This window comes from Cnephaeus nilssonii, assembly GCF_951640355.1.
Source record: "Cnephaeus nilssonii genome assembly, chromosome: 20".
Classification (NCBI taxonomy): domain Eukaryota; kingdom Metazoa; phylum Chordata; class Mammalia; order Chiroptera; family Vespertilionidae; genus Cnephaeus; species Cnephaeus nilssonii.
In genome coordinates this window covers 9,909,120-9,929,883 of record NC_137091.1, presented here as the reverse complement: position 1 = coordinate 9,929,883, position 20,764 = coordinate 9,909,120, and the positions used below count along the sequence as shown (strand labels likewise).

The window sequence follows — 20,764 nt, the reverse complement described above, 5'->3', positions numbered from 1 at the left end:
TGGTCATTGTGCTCCCATAGGGGGAGCGCCATTCAGCCAGAAGCCAGGCTCACAGCTGGCAAGTGCAGTGGCGGTGGGGGAGCCTCTCCTGCCTCCATGGCAGTTGGATATCCCCTGAGGGCTCCCAGACTTGTGAGAGGGAGCAGGCAGGGCTGAGGGTTCCCCTGGAGTGCACAAATCTCATGCACGAGGCCTCTAGTTTTTAATAATTGTTATAATCTTCAGGACTAACGAAGGAGAAATGTTTTGTGTGTATGATGTATGGGAAAGTCTTCAGCTATGGTCCCAGCAGCCCTGGTAATTGTAACAAGAATAGGAAACCCATTGGAACACATGAGGGCCCAGGTTGCATCAGGACAACACCAGTGGATAGAAGTTCTAACAGCTTAAGCTCTGTGACAAACATTTTAGTCTTACTACAAAACTATCAGTGAATCCATTCTCAAGAAACACCTTACCTATGTAACCAAAAGCTATCACTAAGACTTTCATTTTGTTTTCTTGGATTTTATTTGGAATGGATACTATTCTAGGCACCAGACTGGTAAATGCCAGGCTGTTGTAGCTTTGCCAGCTGTGTGTTTGTCTAGAATAGCATGCCCACCCTTCCCTTTGATCTAGAGAGTCTATTACCGGATAAGAAGGGAAGAACAGAGGTTGACAAGTGGTCTCTGCTTCTGCACGCCTTCTGTAGAACTTCTTTAACCTGGTGTGTGCCTGTTTTAGGAATCGGGGCTTCATGATTATTTAGGAGGTCTTATTTTCTTACCTATAAGATTAGGTGACTTTTTTGTGATCCACCATTTGGGGTCAGCATTTCTGTGACACTGATATGCTAATTCCTTCCTTAGACAAGCCTTTATTCCTAGCTAAAGGTCTATTTTCTGAGCCTAGGAAGAAGTGGAAACCTTTATTGCCAAGAGCAATATAGTCCCCAGCAATCATTGCCCAATTGAGGGGCCATTTTCCTCTCTGAAAGAGAAGCCATGTAAATTGCTCAGGATCAGGAAAAAGCAGAGAACTCCTAGCAATGGTCCGAGATCCCAGGTATAGGACATATCCTCACTCCAGTGCCACAGAAATAAAGAAGGGTTCTGCCCTAGAGTTGGAGTTGGAGCTGGAGCCTTTGGATTACGTCAACAACAAACATTTATTACATACCTCCTTCATTATTACATAATGGTGTTGAACAAGGTAGCTATAGTCCCTGCTCTCTGGAGTGATCAGAGAAAACATGTTTAAATAAACTGTCACCGTTAAATAAGCACAGATGTAGTAAGCACTGAAGTACAGAACGCTGCAATGCCTTATAACTGACCGGCCTCCCTTATACTAGGTGGTCAGGGAAGACTTGCTTTCCAAGGGAAATGGGATTTAGCTGAGACCAAGTAACAGTCAAGACAGAGGTGGGAATGGGGAGGGAGGGCATGTGGGGCTGAAGCGGAGAGGGGGAGAATGGGAGTGCTGAGGCTGGAGAGATGAGTGCAGGCCTCCAACCACCTTCCAGTGCAGGAAAGGAAGGGATCAGAGCTGGAACGAGAAAGGCCAACGCTATCCGACTTGGGAGGGACCCTAACTGTGGGTGGTGCAATCCAAGGGCTTATTTTGGAGTTTTATGGGGGTATTTTTGTTAGTGTTTGGTGGTAACAGGAGTGCCACAAATTCTGCAATGCATAGGATGGTTCTCCCTACTGAAAGTTTTCATAGCCCTAATGGATTTGGCTCAATGGATAAAGCCTCAGTCTGCAGACTGAAGGGTCCTGGGTTCAATTCCAAGGGCATGTACCTCGGCTGTAGGCTCCATCCTGGGCCATGGCCCTGGTCAGGTGAGTGTGGAAGGTATTGAGTCCATGTTTCTCTCTCTGTCTCTCCCCTTCCCTTCCACACAAAAAGAAAAAAAAAAAATCAATGGAAAAATAACCTCCGGTGAGGATTAAAAACAAAAGTTTTCAGACATTAGCCTTGCTGGACATTCATGGAGGTAAAAACTGCTTATAAAATACCTGAATCTAGAACTTGTTTTTAAGGTAAACACAATGTGGTTTTGCAGTTTTAACATTTGCTGATTCTCCAGGAATATGATCAAGACAAGATTGTACAGTGTTTCGTTTAAACTTTACCAAAAGGGTTCACCAATTTGGATCCCACCTTGTGATTTTTGAGACACCAATATAAGACACAGCATTGTGGCTGTGGCATTCAGGCACATCCTAAGTGCAAAGGCAAATATCTGACCACTTCCTTAGGTCTCCTACAGCAGCAGTCATGACCAAACCTTTACATATTGAAATGTGTTTTCAATTACAAATTATTTTCCTTTTATTTCTCCTTTATTTCAGTTAAGGCATAACTTTTTAAAATGTAAATTGTTTATATTATTTATGCTTTTCTAAGTATTATCTGTGATTTTCATGACAAGAGAATAAACTGGTCACTAGGAAATATTTGTTACAAAACGAGTGGTCTTGGTTTTGGTACCGTGTAACCCACTGAATCCAGTCCATAGACTCCCAAATCTGGTTTACTAAGATACAGATCCCCAGCACCACCCCTGGGTTGAACCCAGCGCTTGCCTCTGAGACGCGCTTTGCCCAGCGCACCCGGAAGAGCAAACGCTACCTGAACGAGCCCCTAGAAAGGGACAAAGCGCGCCAGACTCCGGGGCACTGGGGTTTTGAGCGCAGGGGGCGGGGCCAGAGCACCACCGAGAGGGAGCGACGGTACTCCTAGAGAGGCTCGGCCGCAGCCTATGACGCACTTCCGGCCGCCCCGCAGAGCCGCGAGCAGCGAAGGTGAGTCCCAGAGCCGCTTAGGTGAGTATGGCACTCTGGATGGTGGGGTGGTGCCCTGGCTCTGGGCGTTAGGAGTGCCCTCCGCCCGCCCGGGTAGGAGCAGGTCGGCGGCGCCTCTTTGACTCCCGCTTTGAACTTGGTGGCCGCATACATTCTGTCCCGTGGGAAGCGAAGCCCGAGTTCCTGTCATAGCCACGGAGCCCCAAACGGTTCGGGAAAGACGCCAGTGCCTGTTGGGAAGGTGTGTCGGAGCAGCCAGTGGGTGGGATATTTGCAGGGGGGAAGCGGCCTGAAGGGATAGTCACGAGTGTTTTGACATGTTGAGGTCATGCAGGCGCTTTCACCAAGGGTGGGTGGTGTGCTCTCTGGCTCCTGACATAGGGCCGTGAAGCCAGGCCCAGGGGAAGAGCAGAAAAGGCAGGGCCCCTCCGTCCACCCGAGAGCAGAAACCGGCTTTTGGAAGGCGTTGTCCACTCACTGGAGCGGTGTCAGTTCCAAAAGGTAACTGGCCCTACTTTCCATCTGTGCGATGACAGTGACCTGGGGATGATTGCTCCAATGTGCTTAGTGATTTGTTCAGTCCTAGAATACACTTAAAATAATTCCACAATTGCTCATTCATACCCTTATGAAAAGCAAGTTTACTAACGTCAACAAATAAAGAGCTGAGGCCATGAAACAAGTTTATTTGGGGTCTTAAAGGATTCGAATCCCAGGGAATCGGATTCAGGTAAGAACCCAAACTAAGCTCTGGAGAGAACGAAGAAAGGAGGCAGGGTTTATAAAGGCACAAATCACAAAATGCAATTCTTTCATGCACTTGAGGTATTGTCGGCCACGTTAACAGGGTTTGGTTAGTTCCCGTATGGAAACGAGGGAGGTGAGAACTAAGGAAGAATAAATTCCATATATGTCCATGTAGCAGTTGTCCTAAGATGTTTATGGTTTCCGCATGTTTATGTCTCTGCCTTGAGCTGAGTTTAGCAACAGGTTTTGTGTTCTGTTTGTTGTAGCGCAACAACAGAGCAAGCAACAGTAAAAGTAGCTCTGAAAACAGGCACAACATGTGCATAGGCCCCACTTCCTTTATTTTTATTTTTATTTTTTCTCCTTGCCCTCAAGGAAGTTGTAATGGCCATGTCATAGAGAGATAAGGTATGTGGAAACGACTTTTATTTATTTGTTTATTTTTAAATATATTTTATTGATTTTTTACAAATAGGAAGGGAGAAGGATAGGGAGTTAGAAACATCAATGAGAGAGAAACATGGATCAGCTGCCTCCTGCACACCCCCTACTGGGGTTGTGTCCGCAACCAAGGTACATGCCCTTGACCGGAATCGAACCTGGGACCTTTCAGTCCAAAGGCCGATGCTCTATCCACTGAGCCAAACTGGTTAGGGCCCCACTTCCTTAATAGCCTCCTGACTCGGCAATGTTTATTACATTTTAGTTTTCTCCATTGTCACTAGAGGGCAGCATTTGAGCACAGGTCTTTGTAGCCTTTGGAGTATCTAGTTAGAATACTGTTTTCCAAAGTTACTTAGTTCTTGTCTTTCCCACCATTTCAGTGTGGTTATGTTACTCAGTTGCAGGAGAGTTAGACTCATTTGATGATGTTTGTGTTCCTTTTTTTGGGTCATCACCACCATCCCATCCTGGTTGATTTTATATGTATGTATGTATATTTATTTATTTGGACATGTGAAACATTACTCTGGTTATAAAAGAACAAAAGGCACACTCAGAGACACGACACTCCCTCCTCGTCCCTTCTACCCAGTTTCCTTCCATCCTCCCATTCCAGGGTTCCTTTCACCCCTTCCCACCCACACCTGGTGTAACCACTCTCCTTGATTTCTGGTGTATCCTTCCATTTCTTTTTGCATAAATGACCAGACACATATTTTCTTATACTCCTGTTTTTGCACTTTGTTTTTTTAAATTTTATTTAACAATATACTTTGAAAATCACCCATATCATAGAGATAATTATCTTTTTAAAAAAATTGCCATTCATGTATACATAAGACTGCATCTACTATGACAGTTAAGAAGCATAGTAAAATGAGCAGCCAAGGACACACCACCCCATTAAGGAGGAGAACATTACCAGTACTGCGGCATCTGTCTGTGCTCTGCCCCAGCCCAACTCCCAGCTTCCCACCCCTAGAAGTAACAGCTGTCTTGAATTTTGTGTTAACGTAGCCTTACCTGTTAAAAATCATTTTATCACATATGTGTGTATATGTAAAGAATGTGTTTAGTTTGCTTTTGAGCTTTGTGAAAATGACAACATAGGGTCTGTAGTCATATGTTGTTAAATTCGTCCATGTTGTTGTGACATTCATTTTTGCTGCTGGGCAATGTTCCATTATAAAAAACTGTATGACAACTTATTTATGCATTCTCAATGGACATGTGAGTTACTTCCAGTTTTTGGCTATTAACATACTGATGATAATCAGTAATTCTGGACATATCTCCTACATATGAGTTTCTCTAGGGTATAAGTTTTTTAATTTAAGCATGAATGTAGAATTTTATCAAATGCTATTGAGATGAAGAGTATATTTATCTTTATTTGATTTGTTAATGTGGAAAAGTATACTAATCTGTATCCTAATATTGAAGTTTACTTGTGTTCATGGGATGATGATATGTCACTTTAATGAACTACTGGGGTCTTATTTCTTATTATTTACATTTTTTGCATCAATATTCATAAATGAGACTTGTCTATGGTTTTGTGTCACTATTGTGTTGACGTTACCCAACTCAAGGGGTTCACTGCTTAGGGGGTTCTAGTCAAGGAGACATGGTTGTTGTTAGGTAGTTTTATTTACTTGCAGCAAGTAAAGGAGACCAGGGATTCACATCCAAACCTGCTTTCTGGAAGAGATGCTTAGCAGTTGCTTTATACACTGCTTGGTCAATTACATGTTGATTTCTTCTTTGCAGTTGGCTAAACTTATCTGGATTTTGTTAATTGTGTGTTGAGTTCTTTCTTTATTGGGGGTTGGGGGCAGTTAGCAAAACTCATGGGTTGAGTGGTCAAACTCATCCTGAGTGGATAAGCTGCATCTGCAAAATACTGTGCTACATTTTCAACTTAACAAGATCTGCCCAGACCTTGAGACTCTTGTCCTATCTAACATTGGCATGATCAAAAAATTGGGAAACTTATATTGCTTTTCTCTGGTACAGTTTAAATAGTGTTAGAATTACTCATTTCTTCAAGATTTGAAAAGATTTGCCTGTGATATACATGGGCTCAGTGTTTTATGAGTTCACTCTTTACTGGCTATCTCAGTTTAATTAGGCAAAAGTAATAGATTACAGAGAAAATCTATATAATAAAATTGGTAGAGTTGATTCATTAAATTCACATAGAATTATATGTTCTTCCATCATATAATGTTTTTAAGCATCTATAGACTATTTTTTAAATGGGCACTTCAGTTATTAACTCTCAAAAATTTGTAAAGCAGAAGTAAGTGTATCGGGCTATTCAAACACCATACAGTAAAGCCAGAAATTATGAACAGTGAAGAAATTAACAACATACTATCCTAAACAATTCTTTGGTCAGAGACTAAACACCAGCTATCAAATAGTAATTAAAACATGACATAAAATCTCTGGTATGTGGCTAATTGTGTATTCAGAGGAAAATTTATGGCCTTACAGGTTTTAATTGCCAAATAGGAAAGTATGAAAATAAATGAATAAGCCATGCGCCCCTAAGAAGTTTGAAAAAAAGCCTTTATAGTCTAGTTTTCCCAAAAGTAGAACAAAGGGCAAAGATTTGTGTGCAGGTGATTTATTTGGGAACGTAGTCCCGGGGCAGAGTGAAAGACAAGGGCCTGACAGAGAAGGAAGGAGAGCCAGTACAAGGGGGCTTTGTCAGTCTGGCCCTTCTACCTCTGATTGCTGCTCTGTCTTACAGGATCTTGGAGGAGCTTTGGAATCTCATTTGGGGGTCGAAAGGGGAAAACATTTATCCATTGACCTCTGTCCCCTATTGGTCAAGGGTGGCACCACAGGCATTAACTCTCCTGCACTTTAGGGACCAGCAAGTGTCCACAGGTTTCCGTAGGGGTCCCACACAGGACAGCAGAGAAGCCCAGGGCAGGAGCCAGGCATCGGTGGTGCAGGTCCTTGCAGAGGCATTGGTAGGCTGCACAAAGCTGAATTAAGCTTCTGGAACAGGACTAAGAGTGAGACAGGAGGAATGGAGCGGTGCATTAGGTGTCTCTTACAGAGCCAAAGAAACAAACTAAGAAAAAGAACTTCCTTAAAAGCAACTAGGGAGGAAAAACAGTGTTCTAAATAAATTAAAAATCTGGTTCACTGAAAATAAAACATTAAAATAGATAAACCACTGCTCAGCCTTACTTTATTAATCTGTTTGGGATGCCATAACAAAATGCCATTGACTGTGTGGCTTTAACCACAGAAACCTGTATCTTATAGTTCTGGAGACTGCAAGTCCAAGATGGAGGAGCTGCTGATTGTTCTTAGTGAGGGCTCTCTCCTGGGGTTTCAGGTGGCTGCCTTCTCACTGTGTGCTCACATGGCAAAGATGGAGAGCTCTGGAGTCTCTTCCTTTTCTTTCTTCTTCTTTTTTTAAAATGGTTTATTAAGCTTAGTACAGGTGCTGGGACTTGCCCCTGGTGCTCTTGATGTACAAAGCCCAAACCTTCTGCCAGTTCTTTTTGAGCAATGACACCAGGAAATTGACAGCTAAGTGGATGTTGTACACAAGCTCATCACCTGTCATCTTCACGTGGCCAACAGCCACTGCCAGACACAGCAGCTGCTTCATCTGGAACTTGATTGTGGATTTTGCCTCATCAGCTTTGGCCACCATATTCTCATTGTGGGCCAACAAGGACGGGAACTTGCCAGCCTTATCAGGCCTGGGCCCAGGATTTGTGGGATCTCCTTGATCAGAGACTTTGAAGCACAAAAGGCATTGTACTTCTTGGCCAGCTTCTTGACCAGTTTCTTACTCTTGCTGAGTTTCTTCAGCGCCTCAGTGTCCATATGCGGGATGTCCACGGCCTTGGCCTCATCACAGTGCTGCTGGTGCCCCAGCACACACATGGAGAGCTTGGGATGGGGTGTGGACTTCAGCCTGACGGTGCCCGAGAAGCGTTTGTCCTCCTGAGGGTCATAGTTCTTCAGGCCAATCTGCAGCTCCACCGTCTCCAAAAACTTCCTGCTTGTGCTGGTTCCCATGCAGCACCTCCCGCACCACCTAGTAGAGGGTGTCATGGGAGACTTTGCTGCTCATGGTTCCTCGTGCTGCAAAAACCAGGAAAGAGGTCTCTTCCTTTTCTTCTAAGTGCTTCAGCCCTAATAGGTTTGGGCCCCGCCCTTATGACTGCATTTAATCTTATTGCTGCCTCGCCCATCTTATCTCCAAATATAGTCATTGGGGGTTAGACCTTTAACATAAGAATTTTGTGGGGACACAAAATTTACCAAGAAAAAAGGTCTAAAAGCACATATATTCAAAAGAAGAAGTGGAAAAAGCGAAGTAGCTCCAGATATGGAGGAAGTGAAAAAAGTCATAAACCAGTTTTTTCCACAACTGTGCTAAAGTTGAAATCCTGGAAGAAATAGATGAAATTTTAGGAAAGCATACATTTTCAAGACTGATTTTAGGATCCGTGAGAATCAGAAAATAGCCACTCCGTGTGTTTTTTAACATTGTGAGCAAGGGGCTTTGGGTCATGGGGCCCTACATGCCACAGCGATCCCCTCTGCCAGGGAGCTGAGTACATGCCACAGCGATCCCCTCTGCCAGGGAGCTGAGTACATGCCACAGCGATCCCCTCTGCCAGGGAGCTGAGTACATGCCACAGCGATCCCCTCTCCCAGGGAGCTGAGTACATGCCACAGCGATCCCCTCTGCCAGGGAGCTGAGTACATGCCACAGCGATCCCCTCTCCCGGGGAGTTGAGTACATGCCACAGCGATCCCCTCTCCCAGGGAGCTGAGTACATGCCACAGCGATCCCCTCTCCCAGGGAGCTGAGTACATGCCACAGTGATCCCCTCTCCCGGGGAGTTGAGTACATGCCACAGCGATCCCCTCTCCCAGGGAGCTGAGTACATGCCACAGCGATCCCCTCTCCCAGGGAGCTGAGTACATGCCACAGCGATCCCCTCTCCCAGGGAGCTGAGTACATGCCACAGCGATCCCCTCTCCCAGGGAGCTGAGGTCTCGGCTTCTTTGCTCTCAGAAGGCTGGAGAGGATGAGGAGGCAGCCTGGCCCCTCACTTCCAGCCCAGCTTCCTTGCGGTAAGCCTGGGCCACGGGGGAGGCTGACCTCCCAAGCTCTCTACGGAGACATTAGAGGCTGGAGGACACTCATCTGTTGAGGAGATAGGCAAGTGTGGGGGAGCAGCTGTTCCTTCCCAGGTGCTACCGCCCTGGGCCTGACGGGCCTCCGTGCTGGGGCTGCAGCACCTCCCGCTGTCTTCTCTTGCAGGGTGACGAGGATGATACTTGTTTAGAGAGAAATAAATCAAACATCTTGGTATTCTTCTGTCTCTGGAGCTGAAGCACTGCTACTTGAGTCTTTGTTTTTTCATTCTCTAGGCTCTGCATACATTTTTATGTACACTCGTGTGTGTGTGTGTGTGTGTGTGTGTGTGTGTGTGTGAGAGAGAGAGAGAGAGAGAGAGAGAGAGAGAGAGAGAGAGAGAGGTGTGTCATAGTTGTAAAACTCTAGGGTTCCTGAGAGAGAGAGAGAGAGAGAGAGAGAGAGAGAGAGAGAGAGAGAGGGAGAGGTGTGTCATAGTTGTAAAACTCTAGGGTTCCTGAGAGAGAGAGAGAGAGAGAGAGAGAGAGAGAGAGAGAGAGAGAGAGGGAGAGGTGTGTCATAGTTGTAAAACTCTAGGGTTCCTGGCAGTGAGCATCAGTGTCATGGCTGGGAGGAGTCCGGGGTACTGAGCAATTGAACAGATCACCCCCTTCTTCCTATGGCAGCTCCTGCTCACACTCCTATCTGGACACAGGCTGCCTGCATCTTAGATCTTCTCTTCCTGGTAGGGGTGGCTTACTTCACACTTGTCTCCCTCTGTGCTTCTCCTTAGCGCCAGCCCTTCTCTGAGAGGGAGACGAAGCAATGGCAGCCATGCTCCTGACAACCTGGCCTCAGGTGAGCTGTGGGTTCTTCGGGTCTTGCTCTGAGCAGTTTCAAATTGAGAAACTGAGAAGGGAAGCTGGTGAGCTTGTGATGAGAGCTGAAGAGGGCCTCCATGCTTATACCTGCCAGATTGGACTTGTGGGAAGAGTGGTGATTTGAGGGATGGAGAGCGTGCCTGAAGACAGGGGTGTAGTCTTTGGCACATTGAGGTTCTTTGCTCCCCTCAGCAGAGGGCTCTGGGGAATAGGAAATGTGGGAACTGACCAGGTAGGATGCTCCATGTATGGGTGTGAATGGAGGAGGTAGCAGTGGACTGGGATTCCCAGGGACCAGGTACAGGTGAAGGGGAATCAGATCAACGTAAAGGAGGGCTGTGCTTCTAATTCAGGGGAAGAGGAGGGTAGTGGGGGCAAGGGAGGAAGAAAACTGGAAGCCCTTGGGACAGGATGTCTCACTGTCCTGAGAGGCTTTCAGGGCTTGGGGTGCAGTGGCTCAAACTGTAGGTCTCTGATATGAGCTCTGGACCCTCTCCCCCAGAAAAATATATGTGCAAACCAAGTTTTCCATACAATTTCAGGGACTTCATGGATCCCCTGAAGCTCATCCATGGACCTCCATGGACTGCAGGTTGGGAAAGCCATAGTCACAGTAACTCCAGTAACATCGTTTGAGGCTTCCTATGCTGCAGGCACCATACTAAGCACTTTGCATGGATCGCTCATTCCTGACCACTGACCGCTGAGATAGGTGCTGTGTTGGACTCATTACACCACCAAAGACACGAAGGCAGAGATAGAGTGACTTGCCCAAGGTCTCACAGCCATTGTGTGATTCTTAACTGCCCAGCCTTATGGCACGTGTGGGACCAGTGGAGTTAACTTGGTCAGATTTGTGATGGCTGTATAGGGAATAACTTTCAGGGAGATTCAGAAGCAGGGTGACCACTTCAGAAAGAAGCCCACTGGTCCAGGCGACAAGAGCTTCATCAGGAAAGTAGTTGTTAAAGAGGGGGATCTAATTCTAGTAATGCTTAACACAAAAACCTTCAGGACCTAGAGTCAGAGTAAGGAGATGGGGGTAAGGGAGAGGTTCTAGCAGAGGTTTCCTGCACAGATAGTGGTGGTGACACCAACTGAGGTTTGAATTCAGGAGGAGGCACCAGCTCACCTGGGTAAAGGGCGGTGATGAGAAGTTAAATGTGCAGAGAAGTGATTTGACTTGTCACACAGCGAGTGACTCACAGTAACTCCCAGAAACTGACTAGATTATTTGCTGGGTGGAGGTTGGTAGAGTCAACCAAGACATCCTGGCAAACAGGAGTTGAGGGCAAATCCCTGCCAATGTGTCTCTGGGGTTGTTAGAGAAGGCTTGATGCGGGGGGGGGGGGGGGGGGGGGGAGGGGGAGGCAGAGAACAGCTGGAGTGTGCAGCTGCTCAGGAGAGAGGAGCCGGGCCTGCCAGTATGCGGCATCAGCCCTGAGTGGCAGAACCGGTGCTGACTGCATAGGGTATTGATGCAAAGAGGAGCAGCCCACAGGGTGTTTGAGGAGCTGGCCAACAGGAAAGCTGAGCTCCCTTCTCGTCCAAACCTTGGATGACCTTGGAAAGGATGAGGCTTGAATGGGAGAGGGTAACAAAATGTCAGGTTTTCAGCAAGACCCATCTGGAGGCGGAACGGCTGTTGCTGCCACCCCCTCACCCCTGGTCCCCAAGCTGATCTGGGCAGCACTGAGCTTCCTCTGCTGGAGGTTCTGAAGCAGAGGCTGCACAGCCCCTTGCTGGGAAGTTGGTGACGGGGATCAGGCTGCAGATGGGGCTGGATGAGATGGAAGCCATGGCCATTCTTTGGGAGCAGGATGGAGAAGCCAAGACCTCAAGGAGATGAGTGGGAATGCTGGTGGGTGGGTCCTGAGCTGTGTCCGCCAGTGAGGGAGTGGCTACGTTATCTTTTAGAAGTATAAAGATGGCATGAGGTTTCTCTGCCATGAGAGAAGTCAAATGTGCCCTGGCTTGCTTTCCAGGTATTTTTCTCACATTTTTTGCGGTGTTATTACTTTCATGCTCTTCACAAGCTCCCTCCCTGAGCCCTTATACTGCCCTCTGCCCCCCACTTAGGGCCTGAGCCATGGAATTGGCCCTAGGGCAGCAGGAACCTGTTGTTTCAGAAGTCGGTGACCTTTGAGGATGTGGCTGTGTACTTCACCCCAACGGAGTGGGATGGCCTGTCCCCTGCACAGAGGGCCCTGTACAGGGATGTGATGCTGGAGAATTATGGGAATGTGGCCTCCCTGGGTAAGGCCTCTCCCCCTGGACCCAGACTTGTTGGTTGGGGGTTTCCTGACTTCCCATACATGTTGCGGGGGGACTCCAGAGCCTGAGATTCCTAATTCCCTAGACCCAGGGATTTCTGGGAAGGGCAAACCCCAAGCCCTTTTTGGGTCAATATAGGACTTTGCTGGGACTAGTGTGCACTCTTTATGCACCCTATAGAAGCTGTGTTTTAGACAATGTGGAAAAAGTAACGTACAGCGTTATCTTTAGTTCCCCCTCACCTGCATCTTAGGTCTTCCAAGGATGTCCGCGTACTCTGAATATCTCAGGCCAAGGTCACAAAATGGTGTCCCTTTGGGCAGATTCTGTTTGCTCTGCATGAAGTCTCCTGTGCCCATGGTCTGGGCCCTTGTCGACTTCTCCCTCACCTCCTCAAGCCCTCTCCTCCCCCCCACACGGACAACCTGGGGCTCTTACCTTCCCCACGCCCTCCACCCCATTGCCAAGACAATCGGAGAAGAGGCTTAGGAATCACCCATGGCAGACTATTCACCCTTCTCTGCTATTTCCTTTCCCCCAAAACAGGATTTCCACTTGTCAAACCGGCTGTGATCTTACAACTGGAGGGAGGAGGTGAGCTTGGGGGCCCATCTCCACTGGCTGCTGAAACAGGCACAGACCCTCCAGGCCTCTGGACTGGTAAGGGAGGCACATATTGCCTATTATGCTGGAAAGTTTAACTCTTTAAGAAGAAAGAGTTAGCATGTAAGCATGAGTTAGCATGTTAGCAACATATAACTGTGCCACGTTTATTGGTCAGCTGTACAGAGTAAAATTTAAATAAGTTTTGATCTATATAGAGATAGATTCAATTAAGAACTTTTCTATTTTCACAATTTGCTATTTCTTTGTACTAAGAACAGATCATTTTCAAATGTCTCATTTTAACTCTTTTTAATCCTAATTTTGGAATTCTACCTTACTAAAAAACATGAACAGATTAAGTAATTTGGGTGCAGCGAGGGGGTTCTTGCTAGTTTTCTAAGCATTGTCTATTTCAGTGGTCGGCAAACTCATTAGTCAACAGAGCCAAATATCAACAGTACAACGACTGAAATTTCTTTGGAGAGCTGAAAACCGACTTCTGTGCATGGGCCACGAAGTTTCAATCGCACTGTACGTGCACGCCCGCACGTGGTGTTTGCACCCTATAGAAGCTGTGGGGCCTGAGCCATGGAATTGGCCCTAGGGCAGCAGGAACCTGTTGTTTCAGAAGTCGGTGACCTTTGAGGATGTGGCTGTGTACTTCACCCCAACGGAGTGGGATGGCCTGTCCCCTGTACAGGGATGTGATGCTGGAGAATTATGGGTGGAAGAGCCACACTCAAGGGGCCAAAGAGCCACATGTGGCTCGCGAGTCGCAGTTTGCTGACCACTGGTCTATTTAATTAACACTTTTTCACAGAACACGAAAATAGCCTTGTGGTTAGAAGTACAGTTTTTGGAGCAGATTTTCTGAGGTTCAGTCCTAACTGTGCAACTTCCTAGTTGTGTGACTTTGAGCAAGTCGATTATTAGTTCTCTGAGAGTCAGTGTTCTCATCCCTGAAAATGGGATAATAATAATAAAAGGTTTTAGTGCTAGTCTTACAGTTTGAGGATGGAATGAGGTAACATGTATCATGTGCCTGGCTAATAGTGTGTGCTCAATGATATATTAGTTGTTATTTTTGTTTTTTGGAGGAGACAGCTTTATATAGTAAGCTATAGGGAATAAGGCAGAAGGGAGAAAGTGCTGTAATTCATTGCTTCTCAAACCATATGCAAATAAATTACCTGAGAGTCTTACAAATATGAAGATTGTTACTCAGTAAGTCTGGTGTGGGGCCAAAATTCTGCATTTTTGTTAAGTTTCCAGGTGTTTTCAGTTCCCAGACCACACCTGAAGTAGTGAGGCTCTCATTGGCTTAAGCAGAGTAGCTGCCAGATGACTTCCTATTTCCCATGAGGCCTAGCTTTACCTCCTGCATTTGGGTTCCATAAGATTATCTTACATCCCTTCAACGAATCCTCTTTTTTTAAAAGATGGTTTCAGTGGGTTTTTATTCCTTGTCATTCAGCCAGATGATCTCTGACCAACAAAGACATGTTTTAGACATGGAGAGTTTGAAGTGCTTGGCATATAGAGGGGGAAAAAGTGATATTGTGGAGACTCTTAATCAAAGGTGTCTGGAAAAATCTATAGACAGTAGGTAGTCCTGAAGTTTTTGAACAACCCATCATGATCTGAGCTAATAATAGAAACAATGATCTAACTCATTAGTCAACAGAGCCAAATATCAACAGTACAACGATTGAAATTTCTTTTGAGAGCCAAATTTTTTAAACTTAAACTTCTTCTAACGCCACTTCTTCAAAATAGACTCGTCCAGGCCGTGGTATTTTGTGGAAGAGCCACATTCAAGGGGCCAAAGAGCTGCATGTGGCTCGCGAGCCGCAGTTTGCCGACCACGGATCTAGTCCGTGTCTATAGGTTTATTGGGGTGAGGACTCAAATGGGTTTTAGGCAGGCAGAAGGGGAAGGTGTAAGGCATAAGACCCATGTCAGCAAAGTTGACTTTTAAAAATTCCTCATGCCCCAGTTGGTTGGAATGTCATCCCATACACCAAAAAGGTAGTGGGTTTGATTCCCAGTCAGGGTACATATCTAGCTTGCAGGTTTGATAACTGGGCAACCAATTAATGTTTCTCTCTCACATAGATGTTTCTCACTTTTAACCTTTATGTTACTGGTTATTATTGGTTTAGAGACAGGTAGTCTTTTTAAAAGGATTACTTTAAAATTATACTATTGGCACATGCTCAAAACAGTAAAGAAGGTCTATAAAATGGTGGGGAAATCTATTAAACTTCCTGTTATTTTGTTCAGTTTCTTGTGTCTTCTAGAAGTTTTCTAGGTATAGTACAAATATATATGTCTATGTCCGCCCTTTTTATTTTCTTTTACACAAATGGAATCTACATACCATTTCTCAACTTGTTTTTCTATTTAACAGTATATCTTTTATATCTTTTCCTGTTAGCATATATAGATTTAACATTTTCTGTTTTATGTTTTTTATAATAGATATTGATATCCAGGCTGACAATAATATGACAAAGGAAATGAACAAAGAAAAACATAATACATCATTTGTACTTCAGGGGGACTTTTCCCAGCAAACAGACTTCTCAGAAGCCTATATTCTAGAAAAACAACAGCAGGAAGTCCACCTAGTAGTAAGTATGAAGAAAGAAAACAGCAGTATCATTGACGGAATAGTGAAAGATGACACAAGCCTCATGGAGGAGTGTTTGTTTAGTCAGAGTCCAAACTTGAATCAGTGTAATACCATCATTACCACTGGAGAGGAGCCCCCTGAGTGTACAGGATTGGAGAAATCCTTAAGTTTTGACACAAAACTTATCCATCATGAAATAAGTAATTCCAGGGAAAGACCATTTGAATGTGAAGAATTAGTGGAAACTTTTAAGTATAACTCTCAACTTAATCATCATCAAGACAGCTACCTTGGGGAGAAGCCCTATCAGTGTAAGGATTGTGGCAAAGCCTTTAGTGTTAATGCAAAATTAATTTGTCATCAAAGACTTCATAGTGGGGAGAAACCCTTCAAATGTGTGGAGTGTGGGAAAAGCTTCAGTTACAGTTCCCATTACATTACACATCAGACAGTCCACAGTGGGGAGAAGCCCTATCAGTGTAAGGTGTGTGGAAAAGCCTTCAGTGTTAATGGGAGTCTAAGCAGGCATCAGAGAATCCATACAGGAGAGAAGCCTTATCAGTGCAAGGAGTGTGGAAATGGCTTCAGCTGCAGTTCTGCATATATCACACATCAGAGAGTCCACACTGGGGAGAAACCTTATGAGTGTAATGACTGTGGGAAAGCTTTCAATGTTAATGCAAAATTAATTCAACACCAGAGAATTCACACTGGAGAAAAACCTTATAAATGTAATGAGTGTGGGAAAGGCTTCAGGTGCAGTTCCCAGCTCAGGCAGCATCAGAGCATCCACACTGGAGAGAAACCCTGTCGGTGTAAGGAGTGTGGAAAAGCCTTCAGTAATAATACAAAACTCACTCAGCATCAGAGAATCCACACTGGTGAGAAGCCCTATGAGTGTAATGAATGTGGAAAAGCCTTTAGTGTCAAAGGGAAGTTAATCCAGCACCAAAGAATCCACACCGGTGAGAAGCCCTATAAATGTAATGAATGTGGAAAAGCCTTCAGGTGTAACTCCCAGCTTCGACAGCATCTGCGAATCCACACTGGAGAGAAGCCCTATGAGTGTAATGAGTGTGGAAAGGCCTTCAGCGTCAATGCAAAACTAATGCAGCATCAGAGGATTCACACTGGGGAGAAACCCTTTGAATGTAATGAGTGTGGAAAATGCTTTACTTCTAAAAGAAATCTACTTGATCATCACCGAATACATACTGGAGAAAAACCTTATCAATGTAAAGAATGTGGGAAAGCCTTCAGTATCAATGCCAAACTAACTAGGCATCAGAGAATACACACTGGGGAGAAACCTTTCAAATGTATGGAATGTGAGAAAGCGTTTAGCTGTAGTTCTGATTATATTGTACATCAGAGAATCCATACTGGAGAAAAACCCTTTCAATGTAAGGAGTGTGGAAAAGCCTTCCATGTTAATGCCCACTTGATTCGGCATCAGAGAAGCCACACTGGGGAGAAACCCTTCAGATGTGTGGAGTGTGGCAAAGGCTTTAGCTATAGTTCTGACTGTATTATACATCAGACTGTCCACACTTGGAAGAAACCCTATGTGTGTAATGTGTGTGGGAAAGCCTTCAGGTTTAGCTTCCAACTTAGTCAGCATCAGAGTGTCCATAGTGAAGGAAAATCCTAATAAGGATGTAGAAAACTCTCAAGATTAATGTTGAACTGAAGCAGGTACCATGAGACTTATCCTGGTGGAAAACCCTGAGAGAGAAATCAATGTAGCAATCTTTACATGGAAACAAATCTTCCTCATTACATTTTAAATCAGGAATGAAGACCAGTTAAAAAGTAACATTCAAAAACGCCTAGCATCCTGGCCATGGACGTCTGGATGGTTGATAGCCTGACACTCGGGGAAAAACAAACAAACAAAAAAATAGTTTGTTTTTTTTTTTATATCAACAACCAATTAAAAAATATAATGGAAGGAAATATCCCATTCCCAACATCATCAAGAAAAGTAGATTTTCTAGGAATAAACTTAATTACTAGCAGGACCTATATGGATCACCACTGAGGGCAACAAATGGAAACAATTAAATGGGATGAGAGAAGCCTTGTTCTTGGATAGGAAAACTCAGCTGTTCACTGTACCTAAATTATTTCCCTTTCATTTTTGACAAGCATACATCACTTTTGTAAAGAGGAAAAACAATAAATATTTCCTTAGAAAAGGAAAAAATGTGAGTAATTTTTATTTTCATGGAATAGAGATAACCTTTAGAGGCACGAGCTGAAGTCATCACGCTCAGCAAGCCCAGCCTCCAGAAACCAAATATAAGGGAAAATATTGGTAAATTGACTTCAAAAGTAAATACCTGTTTTAAATCCAAATAAAGTTAAAAGATAAAGCACAAAAGTAGAACCCTTGTAAAATTTGTTATATAAAAGTAATAATATGCAGAGGTCTTATCATTAAGAGAGAAGTCCTATATAATAAAAGCCTAATGTGCAAATTGACCAAACAGCGGAACAACTGGTGGAATGGCTGATCAATGACCACCAGAGGGCAGATGCTCAATGCAGGAGCTGCCCACAGGTCCCAGACCAGCCAAGGAGGGTGCCAGAGGGGGGCCCACAGAGGGAGGTGACCAGCAGCAGTGGGGGTGGGGCCGGCGAGTGGGTGGCGCCATGCTGGCCAAGGTAGGTGCCAGTGGCACCTCCCTCCCATTGCCCCACCAGTTGCCCCCCAGATCAGCCCTGGTCGCAGGTCAGGCCTAGGGACCCTACCTGGCCTCTAGGAATCTAATAAAACCCAGTAAATCACACTAGCAGGCAGCTTTTAAAAAGGCATTAAAATTATTAAAGTTCAGTCTTGGTAGTATTCCAAGGAGTGGAAATTAAAACAGGTGCGAACAACCACACACAGGAAGCCCCTGCACCTCTCTCCCACAGACACAAGATGTACACACAGAGCCTCCCATAGATGCACAGATCCCTGCCCCAGACATACCGCCTATGCTCTCCAGCTTGAGTGATCTGAGTTGGCTGGGAGTGCTGTCTTGAATGCTTCAAAGGAGCTATTCTGGTCAGAAAGCTAATGACTTGAGCAGTGTCCAGGAGATGCCATTGCGTAAGTCCTCTCCCCTGCCCCCATGCTCCTAGGAGCTGATCTGTGTGGAGGCAGGCATTGGAGCCTCAGAACTGAGGTAGCAGGGCCCTTCTCCTGACCCGCTGGCCTGCTCTGGAAAATTCCAGGCTGAACACGAAGACCCAGAGTGCACTGAGGCATGAGGTCCATTTACTTTCAGGGAAACAGACCCAGAGATGGACGCTCCCCCTAGTCACACAGCAAACCAGGCGTTGATGTGGTCACCCAGACCAGAGGAGAGGTGAAAGGCCATAGCTCGCTCCAACCCTCCTGGTTCATGAACATCCTGTAGATGGTTTCTGGATGTGTGGTCAGCGGAGGTGGGGACAGGAAGTCCTGCAATCCTGGTTCCCAGCAGGTCCGACAGTTTCTGCTATGGCAGCAACTAGACAGGGACTCTAGGAGGATCAAGTCGCTGAAGACAGCCTGATGTCCAGGATCAGCCATCCATGGTCCGTGTGTCCTGGGTCTCAGGCTCCTGATCAGCTCAGGGGTGGGGCTCAAGGCCCTTCCCACCCGGATGGTCCCTGAGGCTTTTCTCCCTCATGGTGGGTTTGGTATTGCCCAGGGCAGGTCCTTGTTTAGATCCCAAGGACGTCAGGAGAAGGCAGACACCTGCAAGTCCTCATGGAGTACCGTGGCCCCCTCGCCCAGAGCTCCCCAGGGCCAGCGGGGACCTCACAGGACAGAAAGGAGTCAGTACCGGAGGCCCCGTCCCCTCACGAACACATCTCTGAGTTGGAGCCATGGGCTCGGAAGAGCTGGATTAAATCAAGTCTCCCTCAGCCTTCGTCAGCGTGTCTGTCCCGCAGCACCGGGCACCCTCCGCCCCAGGCTGTCACACTGCCAGGGCCCTCAGAGAACACCTGGTCCAGGTCAGGAGGGGAAACTGAGGTTCAGAGAAAACATGGTTGCCGCAGGGCACCCAGCAATCCAGGGAGGAGCCCGGTGAGAGGCCCAAGCGGGAGGGGTGGGAGGTCCCCGGGCTGGTGTGGGCAGGGCTGGGGTCGCGTCGGGGGTGGGGACGAGAGGATCCGCAGTCTCCGGCCCGCAGCTCTCTCCTCCTGGCGGAGGGCTGAGGGCGGAGGCTTCCGGCTGTCCTCCTCGGAAGCCCCCTCTCCCGGGCCACACCCCTTTCTCTGCGGCCCCGTCCTGACGAGGACCTGAGGACCCCCGGCACAGCCCGTTCGAGTGGACTGGCATTTGTGGGAGGCAGGCCCCTTCCCGGCCCGGGCTCGCCTAGCGCGGGGACCGCGAGGAGCCAGCCTCGGCCTCTCCGAGAGCTCCCCCAGCTCCTTCCCCCCTCCGGCGCCATCTGCACCGAGACCACGTGGTCTCCGCCCTCCGACAGCTCCCAGGACTCCCCGGGCTCCCGCCGTCTGGGCGCGCCCTGGGCTGGGGTCCTCCGCCCGCTCTGCGCCGGGCCGGGCCCCCTCCGCCCGGCTCTCCGCTCACCAGCCTCGCGGCGCCGTGCCCCTCCGCCGCCCTGAGGGGTCCACTCCGGGCACGGAACCCCCCACGCTCAGCAAGCCCGGCCTCCAGGAAGCCCTCCCGGCTGCACGGCCGCGCCGAGGGCGCTCGCTGGGCTCCTTCAGCCGCACGGTAAGGGCAGTTCCTCGTGTCCGCGGCCGCCTCCGGCCGGAGCGCCCGGAGCCCACGTGCTCCCGGCCAGTGCCCGCGACGCCCGGGCCCCCGCGGGGCCGAGGGAGGGCGGGAGGGCGCGCGGGTGAGGAGAGCGGCGGCCTTCGGCGGGGCGCGCGCCCTCCCGCCCGGGGGCTGCGTTGGCCTCCGCCTGAGGGGCGCGGAGGTCGGGCCCGGCGCCCGGGCGCTGGGACTCGCCCTGGGACCGGGGGAGCCATGGCGAGCCGCCGGCCGCCGGGCCGCCTCCCGCTCCCTCAGGTGGCCATTGGCTGCCTGCAGGCGGGAGCCGCCCCGCCCGCTCTCCTGCGCGGGCGGGAAACCACCTCGGGGCGGCCCGGCCGGCGCTCGCGGCGGGAGCGCTGTGCACCGCGGCCGGAGGGCGGGCGGGCGACACGCGCTCGGAGACCCGGAAGTCCCGCGGGCTGACCGCGGCGGAGGGCGCCCGCGCCCGAGGCGGGGACTCCGAACGGTTAGGCCAGCGCTTTGCAAACCTGTCTTCCAAGA

The 20,764-nt window shown here is 47.6% G+C and overlaps 1 protein-coding gene and 1 pseudogene across 13 annotated transcripts; one reads left to right on the top strand and one right to left on the bottom strand.

Annotated features, from left to right (window-relative positions):
- The first annotated feature begins 2,760 nt into the window (after positions 1 to 2,760).
- ZNF23 (zinc finger protein 23) lies at positions 2,761 to 17,422 on the top strand. 12 transcript variants are annotated; one of them, XM_079800059.1, is made up of 6 exons: positions 2,762 to 2,813; positions 9,902 to 9,966; positions 10,532 to 10,581; positions 12,119 to 12,245; positions 12,810 to 12,923; positions 15,351 to 17,422. In XM_079800059.1, the coding sequence occupies exons 3-6, from the start codon at positions 10,561 to 10,563 to the stop codon at positions 17,153 to 17,155; spliced, it is 2,067 nt and encodes a 688-aa protein (XP_079656185.1). In that variant the 5' UTR covers positions 2,762 to 2,813; positions 9,902 to 9,966; positions 10,532 to 10,560; the 3' UTR covers positions 17,156 to 17,422. The 12 variants fall into 12 exon arrangements, with proteins under 12 accessions (XP_079656179.1, XP_079656185.1, XP_079656182.1 ...); XM_079800054.1 differs by having other exon boundaries at positions 2,771 to 2,792; positions 12,069 to 12,245; XM_079800058.1 differs by having other exon boundaries at positions 2,771 to 3,293.
- Positions 3,961 to 8,091, bottom strand: LOC307116258 (large ribosomal subunit protein uL1-like; annotated as a pseudogene). Its single transcript has one exon. The product of its transcript is annotated as a large ribosomal subunit protein uL1-like (transcript).
- Positions 17,423 to 20,764: the final 3,342 nt, after the last annotated feature.